The sequence below is a fragment of the Tursiops truncatus genome, chromosome 1, assembly GCF_011762595.2.
Source record: "Tursiops truncatus isolate mTurTru1 chromosome 1, mTurTru1.mat.Y, whole genome shotgun sequence".
NCBI lineage: Eukaryota > Metazoa > Chordata > Mammalia > Artiodactyla > Delphinidae > Tursiops > Tursiops truncatus.
In genome coordinates, this window is record NC_047034.1 from 166865029 (window position 1) to 166884403 (window position 19375).

Consider the following 19375-nt stretch of genomic DNA (forward strand, 5'->3'; position numbering starts at 1 on the left):
GGAGGGATAAGTTAGGAGTTTGGGTTTAGCAGATACAAACTACTATATGTAAAATAGATAAACAACAGGTCCTACTGTATAGCACAGGGAACTATATTCAATATCCTGTAATAAACCATAATGGAAAAGAATATGTACACATATGTATAACTCGTCACATTGTAAATCAACTATACGCCAATTAAAAAAAAAGAAGACACTCCAAAAGTTAAGGAATCGTTTCCTTCAACCAAGGAACAGGAAACAACCAATACACGTTCAGATTCCATTTGTGTGGGGCACTCAACACACTGGACACAGAGAGGAGCTACAGACGGGGAGACCCCACCTCAGTCCTAGAGGATTTACAGAAAGTGCCAGGAGGAGCCTAGAGAAACCCCATGACTTTCCCCTTCTGGACCCAGACATTAATCCTTACATGTGGAAGAATCCTGTCTACTAAACAATGTAGTGGGTCATTCAGCACCCAGAACACCTGTGTCCAAACCTTGGCTGTGCCACTTACTATAAGCAAGCCATTTTACCCCTCTGTGCCTCAGTTTCTCCATACGTAAAATGGGAGTAACAACAATAATGCCGATTCAGAGGGTCACTGATATATCTTAAAGCACTTTAGAGCAGCACCTGGGTTTCACCACGTGTAAATGGAAATAACAACAGCACCTACTTCCTAGGGCTGTGGCCAGGATGAAATGAGTTCACATGAGCAAATCATCTGGAACAGTGGCTGGCACACAGAAAGCACTAGATACACGGTGCTATTATTATATGAAAGAGCTATTGATGATTGAACTTTTTATTAATTTGTATTTATATCTTCACAATTGAGTCGCTCTTGAAAGTTAGAAGAGCATTTTCTCAAAGAGACTTTCACATTAAGACTTTCCACTGACTCAGACCAAAGGACTCTCCTCTCCCTTATCACGATCAGGGCGTGCCTTTCTGGCCGGGGCCCTCAGTTCCCTCCCTCCCTCCCTCCCGGGCTCATCTCTTTCCAGCTCACAGGACTCACACCCACTGCTTCACGTGTGTCTCCCAGCAGCCCCAGGAGAAGGTGAGTCAGGTAACATTGTCCCCACCTGATGGTACAGACACTGGAGGTCCAGCAGCTCCCCAAATGTCAGGGGCATGTGCTGAGGGACAGGGACCCAAACACCAGAGCCCCAGGCACCAGGCAGCACTGGGTACACCACTGTCCTTGGGCAAGTCACTTCTCTAACACTCATTTCCTCATCTGTAAAATTGAGAAAAGAACAGTACCTTCTTCCTCGATTTCTCGTGAGGATTGAATGAGCGACAGCATGTAAAGCATTTAGAACAACGCCTAGCACATGAGGGCTCAATATTTTAGCAAAACAAGACATCCTAGTTTGCCTGGCACAGTCCTACTTTATGCCTGATACCCCAGCAAATCTTCCAGTTAGAGTCACCAGTCACTCTCAAAAATGTCCTGGTTTGGAAGAAAATTATATGGCCACCCTAAAATAATTGCCCATTGCTGTTTAAATTATTATTATTATTTTATTATTATTATTATTTTCCACCATACCATGCTGAGACTCTAAGAGTAAATATGTTGGCTCAAAGTCGTTCTGTAATTCAGTACTGATCTTAGGTGAAAGTGGTCCCTGCCCTGGGGACCCCAAACTCTGGTCCTCCAGCTAAGCTCTCACCACAGGGAGGAGAGACGATGGGGCCAAAGGGACGTGTCATCTGGAGACTGTGGCCCCTCTAGGCCACACTCTGGGTGCCCAGGACCCTGAGATTCCCTGCCCAGATGGCCCTAAGCCCAATTCCAAGACCTGGGTGGGTCTCTTCTGCAGATCAACCCCTGAGGTCAGATGGCACCGCAGATATGCCCTGCCCTGTGGCCGAGGGGTGGCCAGGGGCAGCTCTTTTGGAGGGGGGGTGGGGTGGTCCGAGCTTGTGTGTGCAGGCTGAGATGTTTACACGTGTGTGCACAGGGCCCCTGCACCACCATGCTCCAGTGCAGGCTCTGAGGAGTCTGAGAATTCTACATTCAGAGCTAGCCTTCCAGGTTGTTATGAAAGTGTGCTTGTCTAGGTAGGAGAATAGAACATATTTTATTTCACATTTTGTTAGCTTGATTTATAACTTGCAAATATTTAGACATATGGTATGTGAACCTCCACCTGTACTCTTGCTCAGCCCCACAAATCCCTGCCACCTTCTGCCCACTCTCAACACCGAATGGTTACTGAGTCCCTCCTCTGTGCTGAGCCCAGGGGACTCCATGGAGTGAAGGGCACCCTCCTGGCACCCAAACGTGACCATCTACGTGGCAGCAAACCTCTTGCCTCTAAAACAGTGAAGAGCACAGTGTCAGGGGTGAGGGTGTGAGCCTGGTCTACGGCTCTGCCCCAACCCGAGTGAGGTGGGCAGCTCCCTGCCCCCCTCTGGGCCTTAGTTTCCCCCATTTAGACAAGAGATCTCTCCAGCCCCGAGAGGCTCTGGTACCCAGGCTAAGGTAGGGTGAGGAAGGACACAATTAGATCAGGGACCTGGAGAGGGCGTGACCTCGGGATGGGCAAATAGCTTTCACCGGTCAGTAAGGTATGGAACTGAGCACTTCGCACTAGGGAGGCACAGGCTGCAGCCCATTTCATTTCATTCATTCATTCCACAAACATTGCAGCCACCCACGCTCTGCCAGCTAGGGGCTGATCTGCCGGATCTGGAAGGATAAATAAAACAGGCACACAGAAAACACAAACGCAAAGCAAGACTTGGCGAGTGTGCTAAAAAGAGACCTTCCCTAATCTCTTCCATCCTCACAACCCCCAGGTCTTATGTCCATTTCTTGGAGGAGAAAAGGGGGACTGGAGAGGTAAGGGGCTCGGTCAAGACCCTGCTGCTTAGGGCGCGCCCAGATCTTGTGGCCAGCCAGAAGCAAGGTTTCGGATTCCGGCAGTCTCCGGCCACTGTCCCAAGCTGCCCGAAGCTGGGGAGGCCCCGTCCAGCTCCCGGAAGGCTGGAGGGAGGTGAGCGCCAGGGAGGGGCTGGGCCAGAGGACGCTCCGGCCGGGAGGCAGGGAGGGGCCTGGCGGGGGGCGGCCGGGCGGCACCGAACTCCCTGGTGCGCAGCCCGGGTGCGCAGCTCCTGGCGCCCGGAGCGCAAGCGGCTGGGTGCGCGCGAGCGGCAGCCGCGCTCGGGCCAGTCCGCCACGGTCGGGCCGGGGTCGGGTTCCGAGGCGCCGGCGGGGGGCGAGGCGGGGCGGAGAGGGCGACGCTGCAGTGCCCGCAGCGGCGGGCTGGGGGAGCTGTGCCCGCCTGTCCCCCAGGCTCGGGCGGGGACCAGGCAGCTGGGTCGCCTCGCCTCTAGTCCGGCCGAGCTAGGCGACGCGCAGCCAGGCGTGCCTGGAGCGGACTCCGGCCCCAAGTCCTCTCGGGCGCCCGGCCGGGGAGGCCCCCGGAGAAGCCAGTCCCGCGGGCCAGGGCGGCCGCGGCCGCCGCCGCTCCGGCCCGCCCCCGGGGGGGTGTCCCGGGCCGCTGGGCCCGCCCAGGTAACCCCATCCTCGGCCCGCCCCCGGCCCGCCCCCCCGGCCGCCCGCCTCCCTCCGCCGCCGTCGCCGCATCCCGGCTCTGGGGCGGCGCTGACAGTCTGGTCCGCGCCGGGCAGCGGGCGCAGCAGCGGGCAGGGCTGCCGGCAGGCACGGAGGCAGAGCCCCGCCGCGCGCGCGCCCCGGCCCGCGCCCGGCGCCGCGCCCCAGCCCGCCCGCGGGGCGCCCACCTGCCGCCCCGACGGGAGGCCCCCAGCGGCCGCAGCCGCTGCCCGGGGCCGGGCGCCCGCGGCGGCACCATGAGTCCCCGCTCGTGCCTGCGTTCGCTGCGCCTCCTGGTCTTCGCCGTCTTCTCGGCCGCCGCGAGCAACTGGCTGTAAGTCGGGCCGGGACCCGGCTGGGCCGGGCGGGGGCCGGGCGGGGCGGGGCGGCGCGGCGCAGGCCCCGGGGGCAGCGGTCGGTGCCAGGCAGCGCGGGGCAGCGGGCGCGGGGGCGCCCGGCAGGTGTCTCGGCCGCGGGACGCGAGGCTCGTTCGCCCTCTGCACTGCCGCCGACACCGCCCGGGCCTCCCTCCGGACACCCCTCTGCCCGCGTTCCAGCCCAGAGGCTGCAAGGGTGGCGGCGGCTTCCGCACCCCTAGGCGGCCTCGGGAGCCCGAGAGCGCAAGGGGTGCGAGAGCGAGACTGCGGCCGGCGTGGGGTGCCGGGCGCGGGGCGCAGACCGGGCTGGGCTGACAGGTCGCCGAGGAAGCCCATTACGGGGAAGAACCCTGGCTCCTAATAACAGGTTAATCCCCAGAAGTACAGGGGCTAGTTCCCCGCGCCGACCTGCCCCGCGCGGCGCTGCGGGCTGGGCTGGAGGCGTGCAGAGACCTGTTTCTGCTTGGGGGGCGGGAGCCGGGAGAGAAGGAGGGAAGGGACGGGACGCCCGGCATCCGAGAGACCGCAGCCGACGCTGGACGGCCTTGGTTCTCCCTGGGGCAGGAAGAAACTCCGTCCAGACCTTAAAGAGCACAGCAGCCCTCCACCTCCCTCAGTCTCACCTAAGGAGGGAGGGGTAGTGACCGCTGATGACCTGTCTGTTTCTCCTTGACTGGGCCTGGCTCAGGGGACTCCCTGGGAAGATTGGCTCGGGGGGTGGGGGTATTCTAAAGGATGAGCTTCCATGAGTGGGTGAACAGGGAAGCAGGAGGACCCTGGACCCCTTCTTCATCTCCCTCAGTGACCATTCCCCCAGTCCCAGGCTTAACCCTGGTCCCAATTCCTTCTGCCCAGAGCTCTGCCCCCATCGGCTGTGGGCAGCCAGTGGGGAGCCAAGCTCCAATATTGATCTGAAAAGCATGAGGTGGGAAGGGGGATCGCCAACAGTGTAGCTGGGGTTTCCATGGAGACAGCAGGAGAGGAAAAAAAATTCTCTCTGCATCAAGACCAAAGAACAAATATCTCCCATGAAATTGCCCCGAGTGTCCAATGGCTGTTGCTATGAGGTCATTGCAGCCTCCAGGGCCCTGCAGGCTGGAAGGAGTGTGTTCGTTGGGGTCAGAGCCACCCAGGGCTTGGGGGACGGAGGTGATGTGGAATTCTCCCAGCTGTTCTAAGAGCAAGAGTGAGCGACTCCAAGGCAGGCTGAAGTGGCTGCGGAGCTTTTGTTTTTCTTGGAGACTGAATTCGATTAACACTTCAGGGGCAGTGGCAAAGTGTACAGAAACCATGGCACCACCACCTCCCTCCCACTACCCCCAGTAGGCCATCCCCCTGAGAGGGGCCTGGGTCGCAGAGCCGAGGAGGGGAGCTGATTTGGACTTGGGGAAGTCTGGGGTCCCTGGAGTTGACTCTGGAAAGCATGGGTTCAGAGCCGGGGTCTCCAAAGGGAGCATGAGCGAGAACTGGGTGTGACCAGCCCAGGGCTGAAGGCTGCTCAAAGGCAGAGGAGGAAGCGGCAGTTCAAGGGTCTGACCCGGGCCGTCGGGAAAGAGCACGACATCCACAGTGCAAAGTCCTTCAAGAGCATCTAGCGTTTTGGCTCATTTTACAGATGAGGAAACTGAGGCCCCAGGAGGGGAAGCTACTTGCTCAAACTCAGAGCTGAGAACTGAACCCAGGTGCTCTGACTCCCAGCCAGTGACACACGCCCTTCCCTGAAGCCGTCCCAAGGTTGAGCCAGTGTGGCCCAGGTGGTGTCACCACCCACCCTCAGCCACATCCCAGCCTGAAATCCCAGCCAGGGAGGCAGCCCCAGCTTTGGGTCACACAAACCATGGGGAATTCCAGCAGCTCAGTTCTCGTGCTGCGCTGTGGGGGGGGGGCGGGGGGGTGAGGAGGGGCAGCCTTCTCGAGAGAAGAGAGGTTGGCAAACCTGTTCTCTGCAGCCGTGATGGTTCAGGTTGCCACGAAGCAGGTCTCCGGATGACCCAGCTCACTCCTGCTCCACCCTGGGCTTCGAGCCAAGGGTCTCTCTGCTCAGCCCAAGGCAGGAAGAACAAGGGGCTTCCCAGGACGCTGCCAAACCAGACAGGCTATGATGGAGAAGAGATCTCTGGGCACATTCCAAGACAGGGTCCATCCCCAGGCCAGGGACTGGTCCAGCTCTGGGGGAAATAGATGTCACAGCCTGGTCTCCAAGAGGAAGACAAGATAAAAGCAGATCACGAATGAACCATGAACCATGAACACGCTGTTGCTGTCAGAGGAAAGAGCTGAGTGTGAGCTGGAGCGGTCATGGAGGGGACTTGGCCTGGAGGTTGTAGAATCATGACAATAATGATTATAGCCGCTCCCCCTGTACTAGCTAAATCCTGACAACATCTGAATCCCATTTTACATATGAGAAAATTGGGGATCACAGAGGTAATTGCCTCAAGTCACCTAGCTAGTAAATGACAGAGGCATCTGACCCAAAAGCTACCTCTAGAAGGAAAAGCTTCTGGCGGGCAGATGTCCAGCCGGGCATGGTAGCTGGCACTGTGTCTTTTCAAGTGTGGGCCACGCTGGAGGTCTGGCCCCAAGAGGATGGCTGGCAGCGCTCTCAGAGGGGCAAGGCCTGGGTGTCCACTCCCCTTGCAGTACCTGCAGTCAGGCTTCCGTCCAGGGTCGGCTGGCTGGCCGGCTGCAAGAGCCAGTGCTATCTGTTGTCTCCGAAGGGCGGGTGGCCTGGAGGGGAGGCCAGGTGTCCCGCTGCGTGCAGCTGTTGGGCAGGATGGAGCTTGGAGATGGGAGGGCTGTGCAGCCTGAGGCCTGGGCAAGCCCAGAGAAGCTGGAAGCTGTTGATTAGACTTGCGTCTGGCACCAGGAGTGAGTTGACAGCTTGTAGCAGCTCCCACCGAGGGAGGGATGGAGGGATAAAAACAGTCCATCGGTGGAAGGCCCGGACTCTGCCCCAGGCCTGGGCTCATAAATGTCTCTGAATGTTCCCCCCGGCACTGGGGCTATGCTGGAAGTCGGGAGACCAGGGTTCCAGTCCCAGCTTGGTCCCCAGTGCTGGGCGGCCTTGGATGGGCCTCTTTTTCCCTCTGGGCCACAATCCTCAACAGATTGTTCTGAACCCCAAATGGAAGTACTGGAAGAGTTAGAGAATAGATAAACTAAAGTTTCATCATTGTGGGTTTCCTGAAGAAAGGCAGTGATGTGCTATGCTGGGGCCCCAGCGGAGGCCCAGTAGGCGAGGGCAGGGGACCTGTGCTCCACTCAAAGGTAGTCCAGCAGAGTGGCTAGGACAGATGGTCTGCCACTGACAAGAGTAGTGACCTTGGACATGTTACTCAACCTCTCTGAGCCTCGGGTTCCTCATCTGTAAAACGGTACCCATGCTTGGGGTTGATGAGGCCAGAGAGAGCCCGTGCATGTGGCATGCTGAGAACAGTGCCAGGCACAGCGATAGAAACTGCAGCCATGGCTGCTGCAGGATGTGGAGGGCAGCTGTCACTGAACTGGGGGAGCTGTGCCCCTGGTTACAGAGACGATGGAGGGAACGGGCCTTCAGGCTGCTGCCCCCAAGCGCCATCTACCCAAAACTGTGTTGTCCAGACCCTGTGATCTTACACAGGTCACACAGGGAGGATCCTAGGCTGCTGTCTCCCCGCTCTTCAGCCAGGGCCCCTGCAAGAGCCTCACAGAGCCAGGGAGACCAGCCGGGCTCCCGGGCAAATCCTGCCAGCCAGAGGACTTGCTGCTGGGAGTGCCCTTCGGTGCCCCTGGGGGAGGCATCTCCCTGCGCACTGGCTCTGACTCCCCGCAGGTGTGCACCTCCGTCTCCGGGCCAAGCTCCCACGTGCCTGCTCACGCAGCAGAGGTGTGTAACTGCCCTGCCCGTGAGCAGAGTGAGGCCTGGCACTCTGGGTGCAACTTGCTGGACCAGGTGTGGGCAGAGCCAGCCAAGATGTGCAGTGCCAGCCCCACAGGTAAAGGTGTGGTCTGTCTCCCCCAAGAAGTGTCAGCCTAGTCTCCAGCTATAAAGGATCCCTCGCTCCCTTCTAAACAGCAAAAACCCACCCCCTTGGATCACCTCCCATGGCTCTGGGCATTGAGTCATAATCACTACACACGCACAGCTCTTTACAGTCTACACCAGGATTTCTCAAATCCACCATTGATATTGGGGCCTGTCCTGTGCACCGTAGGAAGTTTAGCAGCATCCCTGGCCTCTCTACCCGCTAGACACCAGTAGCACCCGCCCAACTAGGTGAGCACCAAACATGTCCCCAGACATTGCCAAATGTCCCCCGGCTGAGAATCGGTGGCCGACAAAGCATTTTCACAGCCATTTCCCTATAAGAACCACATAACCTCTCCCCCTCCCCCTTCAGAGGAGGGAGTCTGTATTGTCTTCAGCCCCACTTCAGAGGCCCAGAGGTGCAGTGACTTCCCCAAGGACACTCTGCACGTCAGAAGCAGGACTTGAACTTGCTCTCACATGTCCAGACCTCATGGTTTTTATCCCCTGCCTATAGAACTGTCTCATATTGTATATAACTATAGTCTAATAATGTGGCTCCTTCTACAAGGTTAGAAACCTCTGGAGGCCGAGGCTGTGGCATCAGCACTGCTCAGCAGCCTCAGTGCCTGGCATATGTCTGGCATGTAGTAGGGGCTCAGTCAACATTTGATAAACAAACAAAGGACAGGCCTGTTTGCTCCAGAGGGTTGTAAGTTGCTGTCACATCGTGCCCCACTTTCAAAGACCTCGAGTGGGAGGGAGGCTCTGCTCTACTGCCTTGAGCCTCAGGTGATGCTAAGATGTGCCAAAGTGGGTGTCAGGACGTGTGGCTGTCACCTGGCAGATGCGCTGTCCTGGCCCGCAGCTCCCGGCCAGGCCACCCGCTCAGAGCCAGGCTAAGCGCTCGCTCCCCTCACCCTCCTCCCAGGGCCCCGGGACCAGGCTCTGCCCGAGGGGTTTGCTCAGGCAGCAGTCACGACCCAGCTGTCTGCTATGGCTTGACTTTCTTCCCTCAACCCTGGATTAGCAATTGAGCAACTCAGCATCTGACAAGACAGTGCTCCCCAAACCTGTTGAAACTCGCCCAACTCGGGCCCTGTGGGTGCATTTGGAAAGCTGAGCAATTGTACCACGGCTCCTCCTCTTGTTCCTCCCTCTGGGAAGAAGGGCTTGGCCTGAGCCAACTGGGCACGGAGTTGGCCAGGGAGCTGCTGATGGGGGTGGGGGTTGCGTCACAGCTGCCCCCACCCCAGTCACCCCCCGCTCCAAACGAGCTTGCAAGAGCTGCTCAGCAAACTCAGCTGGGAGGCGAAGCTGCGACCCCATGGTTGCTGTCCAGATTTCTACAGGAGTTGCCAGGTTTTATCTCTGAGTCCTGAACTGTGTCTTCTGTGATTCGGCCAAACCCGAGAGAAGGCACGCTCCCTGCCGTGACCCCCCCCCCCCCAGCTCCCCCTTCCCCGCTCCAAACCCCTCTCCACCTCCCCCATCTCCTGGCAAACTTGAAACCAAACTCTGTTTTAAAAGTTCCCTGGCCAAGTCAGAACCCCCGCAGCAGAGGGGACCTGGTCTGAGAAGAGAGGCTGGGCGGGGAGGGTGGAAAGAGGGAGGGATGTGTCCTGGGAGGGAAGGAACCCCCTGACAGCTCGCAGTTCACGGGGGAACTTTGGAGCGGCCCATTGGAAGCAGCATGAAATTGCTGATGAAACTAGAGGGGCCTCTTCCCTGCTGTGACCCTGGAGGGTGCTTTCAGACCCTGTTTCTCACTCTGTTCACACACAAGTCATATATCATCGCAGGGTTGGGTCCCAGGAACTCTTTGCCAAGGACTGGAGACAGCAGGGTATTCCTCTTGAGTCAGTGATGCCCAGCTGTCCTGACGCCCCAGGCATAGAGGGCGGAATCACAGCCATCAGAGTCAGAGGGGTTCTCAGAAGTGATCAGCTTAGCCCCCTCCCGGGACACAGAGCCTCCAAGCAGGACAGTGAGTGCCTGGTAAGCCCTATTCAGCCATGTCAAGCACTTACTTGTCCAGACCTACGCTCCGTCAGGCACTGTGCTAGGCACTTGGGGTCACAGAGCATATGAGTGGTAGAGCTGGAACTCTACCCCAGGTCTCCTGACTGTCTTCCCAGAACTTTCCCTGCAGCAGGTGAAAGCAGAGCTGCAGCCCATACACCTAGCCAGTCATCTCTGCTGGAGGTGATGAGCGACAAGGGAGGAACCAAGGTTTTCCCATCTGCCCTGTTGGGGTGGGCGTGCGGGCTCAGCCACAGGCTCTCCCAGGACTGGGCCGTTAGAAGGGGTGCACCAAGGCCAAGGAACTCGCTAGAAACCTGAAGCCACCAGAGCATGAGCCTCGCTCCAGGAAGCCAGCGCCGGCCCTGGACAGCTCGCGCAGCTTCCCCATCCCTCCCTGGTCCTCAACCCCAGGGCTCCCTCAGCCGAGCTAGGGAGGACAGTTCAATGGTTCGATGTCTCCAAGGGCAGGAAAGGCACCCTGGGGACGAGGGTTGGATGGGTCTTTGCAAGGGAGAAGCTCTCTGCTGGTAAATTAGGGGGGCAAGGCAAGGTGAGGAAGTGCCTTACATTTGACACCCACTCACCCCACAAGCACACCTGCCCCAGAGAGAGAAGAAGAATTCTCACCTCTGGCACAGCTCTGGAACCATCCAAGTTCAGGTCTGAGTGGCTACTTCCTGGCCCTGAGTCAGCCACCAGCACCCCTGGGAACAAATACTGTGAGATGGGAAATGGGGGGGCTCCCAAATAAGAGGTGGGGGACAGGAAAGACATACAGGGAGCTGAAAATAATGGAAACTGGGATGTCAAGAGACGGAAAATACGGGTGCCGAGGGTTCTGCGGATGGGGAGTAAAGGGAGCTAGGGATCCCAGGAGACAGGTAGAGGGCGAATTAGCACCCTAAGGTACAGGAGTGGGGCCTGGGGCTCCAGAGGAGGCTGTCATTTCCCCCCAGCTGGGGAAATGCACTGGGGACAAAGAGAACGTGACCTGGGCATTGAGAACTCTAGAGTTATGCTACACCTGGGAAGAAGGTGGCGTGGACGCAGCACCCACCACCCCACCACCACTGGGAATGTCTCCAAGGCCAGCCCCTCCTCGCTGGCTGCCCCTCCAGGGGGTTCAGGCCAGTGACAGCAACTCCTTCCATGGCCTGAGTAGCTGCAGAGACCACCGGCCCAGATGCTGTCCAGGCAGCCACATAACCCCTGAGACATTGCCCTCCCCAGCACCCCTCACTCCTGAAAGCAGCCCTGAAAGATGCCTTCACCATAGTTCAGAAGAGACATGGGGCTCTAGAAAGACTCATCAATCAAAGAAGAAGACCACCTTCCTCAAATCATTGTCCACTGATGCCAAACTCTCATGCCCTCGATGCCCTGGGCCCTCTCTGGAGCCTGATCAGCCAGCCCAGGCTTAGGAGCCAGTATGACCTGTTTTCAAATCCTGACCACCACTGACACGGCCTTGAACACATGGCTCTCTGAACCTCAGTTTCCTCATCTGTAAAATGGAGGGGATGGGGCTTCCTTGGTGGCGCAGTCGTTAAGAATCCGCCTGCCAATGCAGGGGACGTGGGTTCGAGCCCTGGTCTGGGAAGATCCCACCTGCCGCGGAGCAACTAAGCCCGTGCGCCACAACTACTGAGCCTGCGCTCTAGAGCCCGTGAGCCACAACTACTGAAGCCCGCATGCCTGGAGCTTGTGCTCCACAACAAGAGAAGCCACCACAGTGAGAAGACCGCGTACCACAACAAAGAGTAGCCCCTGCTCACCGCAACTAGAGAAGGCCTGTGCGCAGCAACAAAGACCCAACACAGCCAAAAATAAATAAGTAAAATAAATAAATTTATTTTTTTTAAAATGGAGGGGATGATACCCACCTGGACAACCCTGCATGGATATATGGATATATATCCATATAAGGATATAGTAAAGGACATGGCTGTTGTTTGAAGAGCACAAGTGACAAGGGACATGAGGTCCCTTTCTTCTAGTCATCTAGTCCCATGAACGGTTTCCAAGTCCCCTGGGCACACCTGAGCTAGTCCTAGATCCCCACTGTCCCTGCCCTCCTCACCCCAGTGTCCCCAGCTCCTAATCTCCTAACAGGACCATCCCCCCCCATCCCATCCCTCATACTCCCAGTCCTTGGAGGATCCATCTGATGGGCCAGAATCGCTGGAAACACGTTCTCTAACTCTGCATACTCTGTCCGGAGACTATCAAGAATCTACAGTTGGGGGGGACTTCCCTGGTTGTCCAGTGGTTAAGAGTCCTCACTCCCACTGCAGGGGGCACGGGTTTGATCCCTGGTCAGGGAACTAGGATCCTGAATGCTGCGTGGCCAAAAAAAAAAAAAGAAAATCGACAGTTGGGATCGAGGCTGAAGTGATCCACTGTGCCCCATGGGCGTGTGCCCTGCCCTCCGGAGTGCTCAGCTGAAAAACAGGCTGGGAACCCAGGTGGAAGAGAGCTGATGGAACCAAGCCAAAGAAGACAAATAATTAGAACTGTCTGGGGTCCAGAAGAGGGTCCAGCTCAATGGACTATGACGAGGCTTTGAGAGGGCAGTGATGATGATGATGATGACAGTGATGATAAACATCTTAATGATGATTATGTAATACTGTTGCCAACAGGGGAAGAGTGCCTACTATGTGACTATTTAATTCACTTAAGCCTCCTGAGATCAGAACTATTCTTCTCCCCATTCTAGAGGTGAAGACACTGAGGCTCAAAGATGTTCCCTCTCTTGCCTCAGTAACACAGAGATGGGACGCTGACCCAGACTGTCCATCTCTCCTGCACAGTGCACCACGCTGCCTGCCACGCGAAGGGATAAGAGTCTCCGGGACCGGGACACTGTAGGGAAGAGGACAGCAGGAGACTAAGACCACGGGTACAGAAACCCTCAAAGGTCTGAGGACAACTGTAGGTGTGGAAGGCTCCTAGGGAACGAGGCGCTCCCCACCTGCCAGGAGCACAGTCCCGGATGGGTCTGGGTCCCTCTCGCCCTCACCCGGCCACGCCTCCCCAGGCCACGCCTCCCCAGGCCGCTCTCGCCTCATCAGGGGCTCATTTCCTTCCGGCTCCTCCTCCTGCCGCTTGGCCTCCTTCCCCCCTGGTGTCGCCGGCAGGCACGACCGCTCCTGAGGAGGCTCTAAATGTGGCCCGGCCGGGTGGGGAAGCCAGAGGGAGGGGGTAGAGAGGCCTGGACTGGCGTCCCAGCCCCCACCTGGAGACCATGGGGCCAGGACCCACGACGCTGATCTGCTTGGCCTCCCAAACGCTCCAGCTATTTCCCGTCCCCTGTCCTCTTGACGCTCAGAGCGAGAGCTGGGTAGGAGTCGCGAAGAGGTGCGGATTTTCCTCTAGGAATTTGTATATTTTTTTAAAAAAGCAAGCAAACCTGGAAAAGCTTGGGACAAGCCCAGCTAATTTTAGTTTCTAATGAAAACAGCAGGTGGCCGAGAGGATCTGATCTCCCTGGCAGGGCCAGGGCCCTCCAGCCTCGCAGGCTGCAGGCACGGGCCAGGCGTGGGGAGGGCCTCCTGGGAGGAGCCTGAAGGACCGGAGCCCCCGCTGGAGAAGACGGGGCACGAGCTGCCTGGCAGCGAGGCGGCCCGGGGTTGGGGGCGGGGGGGTAACCTGATCGATGGCACGGCTGTGGCTGGAGTCCTGCGTGGCCGGGGCAGCGGGTAGCAAATGGCTAAGCCTGTGCTCAGCAGTGGCAAGAAGAAGCCTACATTGGGGTGATGCAACCAGAATGAGAGAAGAAGCAGGGATGGCCGAGGACCTCCACAGGCCGACCCAGCCCAACGCAGTCAGCGCCCCCACCCCCACCCCCGCACACTCCCAGGCTCTTGGTCTCCTCCAGGAATGGCTTGTGCAGTTGACATTTGAGCCGGCCCAGCTCCAGGTCAGTAAGTAGCACGCGTGTCTCTGGAGGAAAGGTTGAGCCACCTGAGGGTGCAGAGAGGGGATTCCTGAGGCCCCTGGAACCAGTTGGGCCTTGCCCCTAAGGGTCTCCAAGTCCTCAGCAGAGCAAAAAGCCACAGAGCCTCCACTTTCTCCCCTCACCGCCCCGCCCCCAACCCTGAGCACTCTGCCAGGAGGGGAGCAGAGGGGACCTAGTCAGGACAGAGTCATCCATTTATGCTGCAAGCATGTATTGAGCACCTTCTAGGTGCCACACCCTGTGCTAGGCATCGAGGAGGCCACAGACTGGACGTGACACCGAGGGTGGTGTTAGCCCCCTGCAGCTGTCAAACAAGGCAGATCCACAACCAGGGTACAGGGGAAAGAGAGGTCCCAGTGTGAGCTGGGTTTGCATTCCAGCTTTGCCACTCACTAGCAGTGTGACTTTGGGGAGTCACTCCACCTCTCTGGGCCTCAGTTTGCTCATCTGTAAAATGAGGCCAGGCACCCTAACCAGATACCAGAACGAGCAAGCAGTGTGGGCAAGGATGTGTGATGCCTGGGGTCCTAACTCTCCCCACTCCATTCCCAGTTCCATTTCCAGTTCTGATACCCAGCCCTTCCCAGGCAAGACCCTGGGATCTGAGAGAACCAGGGTGCGTTGGGGCCATGCCTCCCGTGGCATGGAAGGGGACAGCTGTGGAGCCAGATGAAGGCAGGGGCTGGGGGTGGTGGGCATTGGTGCCAACCTTGGGGGCAGGGACACTCCTCAGCGGAAGAGGGTTCTCAGCCTCTTCCTGGAAGCTGTCCCAGTGACTCACACCCATGGAGGCCAGCAGCTCACCCCTAAATCCCTATTACTGTTATTTCAGCCCATGTCCCTCGTTGAGTCCTGAGCTTACGGGAGGCGGGGGTGGGTGGCCCCTCAGGTCCATCTCACGCCTCTTCAATGGCAGGGGCTCCGTCTGTCTGCCTGGCATGGGGCCAGGGGGACTTTGAGGCTTGAACCCATCCCCCGTCCCAGCGGACTCTGACACAGACCCATTCATTTATGGTGCCGTGAGGAGACAGGCTCCCAGTGGGGCGGGGACTTGCCCAAGGTCCCACAGTGGGTTGGTGGCTCAGCCAGGCCTCCCCAGCTTGTTCCTCCTGCCCAGAGAACCCCTGCCTTGAACACAGAAGCCAGGGCCCCAGCACAGCCCCACCTGGCCCCTTGGCAGGACACAGAGGGAGCAGAGGCTGAGATGGGGACAGGCCAGCTCTGTGCCCCCATGTCACAGAGGGAATAGGGGGCCCCACCTTCTCCTAGAGCTCAACCCTGGCATCTGAGCAGGAAAGGCTCCAGCTTTAGGCCCAGTTGCTAGTCCCCTCACCCGTGGCTTCCCAAACGTGTACCTGGCCCACGGCCAGTAGCCGGGCTCTTGGTGCCCCCTGCAGGCCAAGAGCGCCAGGTGGGACTAGCTCCGTAGCTGGTAGAGGCAGGGGATGCACCTAGGTAGGGCAGAGGAGCTGTCAGCCCCCTCCCCTTGCAGATGCACCCTCCCCGGACCCCCAGCCACCTTCCCACCCTTGTCTCCCTTCTGAGAAGCTCAGGCTTCTGCCCAGGCCTCTTCGGGACACTACCAGCCTCTGTGCATCCTCTGGGCAGGACCTGGTAGAGGAGGCTGTGAGGCTCCCGGGAGGCAAGGAATTCAGGAAAAGTGAGGGGAGGTGGGACTGCCTCAGCCCAAGACCACCCACCTCCCACCAGCCCGAGCTGCCAGGGAAGGGCGAGATCCTCACAGCTACGGTGCACCCAAGATGCGCCAGCCGAGAGCCAGATGCACCAGCCACGTCAAATCACGTTAATTTCTCACAGCAGCCTGTGGGATTGCCAGAGCAAGAAAGCCAGACGCAGAGAGGCCCTGCAGCTTTGAGGAGGAGAGAGGGTCCCAGAATCAGATTCCTTGGGACTTAGAAAGAAACATCCCCAGTGGTTACTCAGACTTCCCCTAAAGTGCCCTCCAGGCCACTGCCAGCCTGGCTTCACAGCTGCTGCTGGGAACGTGTGAAAAGCCCAGATGCCCACCAAGCCCTGCCTGGAGCGGGGCCCAGATACCTGCACTTTCGGGAAACCCCACAGATGTTTCGATGCGCAGCCAGATATGAGAACTATCGCTCTGGTCCAGCCCACGTGCCTGACAAACAGAATCCAGCTGCTGACTGTACACCCCCGGGGGTGGAGAGCTCAGCAACCCGCAGGCGGCCCACCAACTGCACCTTGGCCCGCATGCTTAGGTCAGACGAACCCAGCTCTCAGCAGCCTCTGCCCACGGGTGACATTCAAGTCCTTGAGCCACATAAAAGAATACTGTCTCTACCAAAGGTTTTGAAGTCGGGCAAAACCAGGTTCAAGTCCTGGCTCTGCCTTTACTAGCTGTCTGACCTTGCACACAAAGCAAAGTACTTAACTTGTCTGTGCCTCTGTTTCCTCCTCTATAATTGGGGGTTCATTGGCTTGCTGGGAGGATTAAATGCAATCACGTAAGTAAAGTCTTAGGCTTTACTGATTAAGGGCCATACAAGTTAGCTATTCTTATTGTCATTGTCTTTAAAATCTCCCATATCTTACTAGGTTTTCTGCGTGCTTTTCTATCTGGGTACCATGCATTTATTCATTCCTTCACTAAGTAAACAGATGTCCAGCGATTTCCTAGCCCATTGCCTGAGGCCCCACGTAAGACCATCTTTCACATACAGGATCCCTTTAGCGCCTGACAACAGTTCCCTGACTTGGCCACAATCGGTGGTCTCCCCCTCATTACAGGTGGAAAAACTGAGTCCCAGAGAGCAGTGGCCTTTGTCCTTCTTCGGACAAGAAATCGGTACAGCTTCCCTGGTAAAGATGCACTGGCATCTTCACCTCTACCACCCAGAGAGCCATTGCCCCCCCCCCCCCCCCCAGCAAGCAGACATGGGCTGCTGGGCTGGTTCACTGTGGTCCCTGGGGCAGTGGGACACTTGCTCTGCTTTTGTTCAGAGCCCCTGATCTGTGGGGCTGGGGCTGAGGCTGAGGGTAGAGCCAGGGTCTGAGTCTCCTGCTGGTAGGTGGTGGGAAGGCCCATTTCCTCCTCTGAGCTTACCTGTAAAGTAAGGAGTCTGGACCAGACCACCTGTCAGGGAACATGCCTTAAGGCTGTGATTCCATGCACCCTGCTGCTCCTCCCAGGATCTGGAAGGCAGCTCCAGGCAGCCCTGCCTGCCCTGGGAGGTGGCAGGTGCGTCTCCCACTGAAGAGCGGGGAAAGGGAGGCAGGGGAGGGAGAGGAGGCCTTCCAGAGTCACCACTCAGCTCTCCTTCCACCATTAGGCTGCTACTTGTGTGCCTACTATGTGCACTGGGCCCTGGCCAGGGATGCTGGGATGGGGTGAGGGGACAGGTTGAGGGGCAGTGGCTGGAGCACAAGCCTCAGGGTCATCCAGACCCGGGCTCCAATCCAGGTCTGCCCCTACAAGCTGGGTGACCTTGATGGTCATCTCACTGCTCTGAAACATGCCTGGCACTTAGTAGGTGTTCTGTTAATGCACACCCTTCCCTCGAGAGAAAAACCAGTTTCTTCCTCACAGGGTCTTTCCCTAGCTCTGCTCCCACCCCGGTGAGTATTTTTGTGTCTTACTCCTGGCCCCCTTGCCTCCTGGCCCAGATTGCGAAGTGGCCGTCACTAGGGACTTCCCTGGTGGCCTAGTGGTTAAGACGCCATGCTTCCAATGCAGGGGGCGCGGGTTCGAACCCTGATCGGGGAACTAAGATCCCACATGCCACGCAGCACGGCCAAAAACAAAAAAACAAAGTGGCCGTCATTAGACAGGGCAGAGCCTTCCAGGGCCCTCATGGAGGGGGTCGGCAGGGGAAAGGCCCATGGGGTTTGGAGGGGTTTGAAGCTTGGCTCTGACACTTGCTACCTGGGTCACCTTGGGCATGGTAACCTCTTAGCCTTTATTTTGGAATCCATAAGATGGTCGTAATAATTGTCACCTCATAGATTTGGGGTGAGCTGGCAACAGGAAGAAGGGCCTGCCGCCAAGCACAGCACATGGTAGGTGTCCAACCAACAGTAGTGCTGTCTGTACTCTGCTGAAAGGGATGCAGTAAAGCCCCTTCCCACGTATGCCTGGCCCCAGAGTGCCTCGACACAAGCTATCTCATCTAGATTGTATATCCTCACTATAACCCTGTGAGGTGGGGCAAGCATTGGTGCCCCGTTCTCTGGCTATAAGGACTCCAGGGGCGGAGGGGAGAGCATGGCACACTTTGTTTTCAAAGCCCCCTCCCCCAGCACTATCCCCAGCCCCCCAGCCCTCACTGCCCTTATTGTCCTAAGTGCTACAGTAGTGACGCTGGTCTCTGCCTGGTGGCCCTGGGATATGGCTGGCAGTGAGGATCATGACCTTGTAGCCAAAGGTGGGCTTAGGTCACTGGGGTCTCTGCCTTGGGAGGGAAAGAGACACACCAGGGCAGACAGTGGCTCCAGCCTCCCATCTAGAGGGCATTTCGACACGAAGGGCTTAGAGCCCGTGGGCGAGGTCTAGGGTAACATCGGGGTACAGATGCCAGTGCAGGGGCCACCCAGGCAGGGAGGGATCCCAGGGGGGTCTGTCAGCCGCCCTCCCAGTGCTCTCCCTGCTTTGGCTAACTTGAGATGGAGGCCTTGTGCAAGACAGCACTTCCCCCCTTCTGGCCCTGGGAACCAGGCAGGATGGCTGTCACTGGATCCAGAGAGAAGCCAACCTCCAGGACCCATCCCTGGTACGAACTGGCTCCTAGAGACTTGGGCAGGGCGTGGCCTTAGCCGGGGCGTGGAAGGAGGAGGGAAGGGGCTCAGCCTCACGTCCCATCCCCAACCCCCCTCTCCCCAGGTACCTGGCCAAGCTGTCCTCAGTTGGGAGCATCTCAGAGGAGGAGACGTGCGAGAAGCTCAAGGGCCTGATCCAGAGGCAGGTGCAGATGTGCAAGCGGAACCTGGAGGTGATGGACTCGGTGCGCCGCGGCGCCCAGCTCGCCATTGAGGAGTGCCAGTACCAGTTCCGGAACCGGCGCTGGAACTGCTCCACGCTCGACTCGCTGCCTGTTTTCGGCAAGGTGGTGACGCAAGGTGAGGGAGGGGCTCGCGGGGGTGCTGGGGACCCCGGAAGGGACCCTGTTTCCTGGGGTGGGGAATCATGTGCTCACGAGTGGCCTGACGGGTCCATCACTCATCACAGGATGCAGATGGAGGCATGGGAGCGGGCGGGACCCAGCGGGCGGCAGCCCCCTGCGGGAGGGCCGACGGAGGAGGATGCCGTTCTCTGGCTGTGCAGCACAATACGGTGTGCTGTGTTTTCAGTCCTGGAGCCACCATTCCTGTTTTAGAGTCGGAAACTGAGGCTCAGGCAGGGGAAAAGACGGAGTTGCCCGGGGCTCCTCAGAGGGTGAACAGCAGAAAAGCATTCAGACCTGGGCTTC

The 19375-nt window shown here is 58.1% G+C and overlaps 1 protein-coding gene across 3 annotated transcripts in view; it reads left to right on the forward strand.

Annotated features, from left to right (window-relative positions):
- Positions 1-3685: 3685 nt before the first annotated feature.
- The window catches only part of WNT4 (Wnt family member 4), a 28295-nt gene continuing 12605 nt past the window's right edge, over positions 3686-19375 (forward strand). For 2 of the 3 annotated variants that reach the window (XM_033841661.2, XM_033841664.2), the window contains exons 1-3: positions 3686-3896; positions 17916-17969; positions 18790-19025. In XM_033841661.2, coding sequence (XP_033697552.1) covers positions 3820-3896; positions 17916-17969; positions 18790-19025 — 367 coding nt within the window. In that variant the 5' untranslated portion in view covers positions 3686-3819. The remainder of the gene's footprint in view (positions 3897-17915; positions 17970-18789; positions 19026-19375) is intronic. The other variant, XM_033841666.2, reaches the window with a different exon arrangement.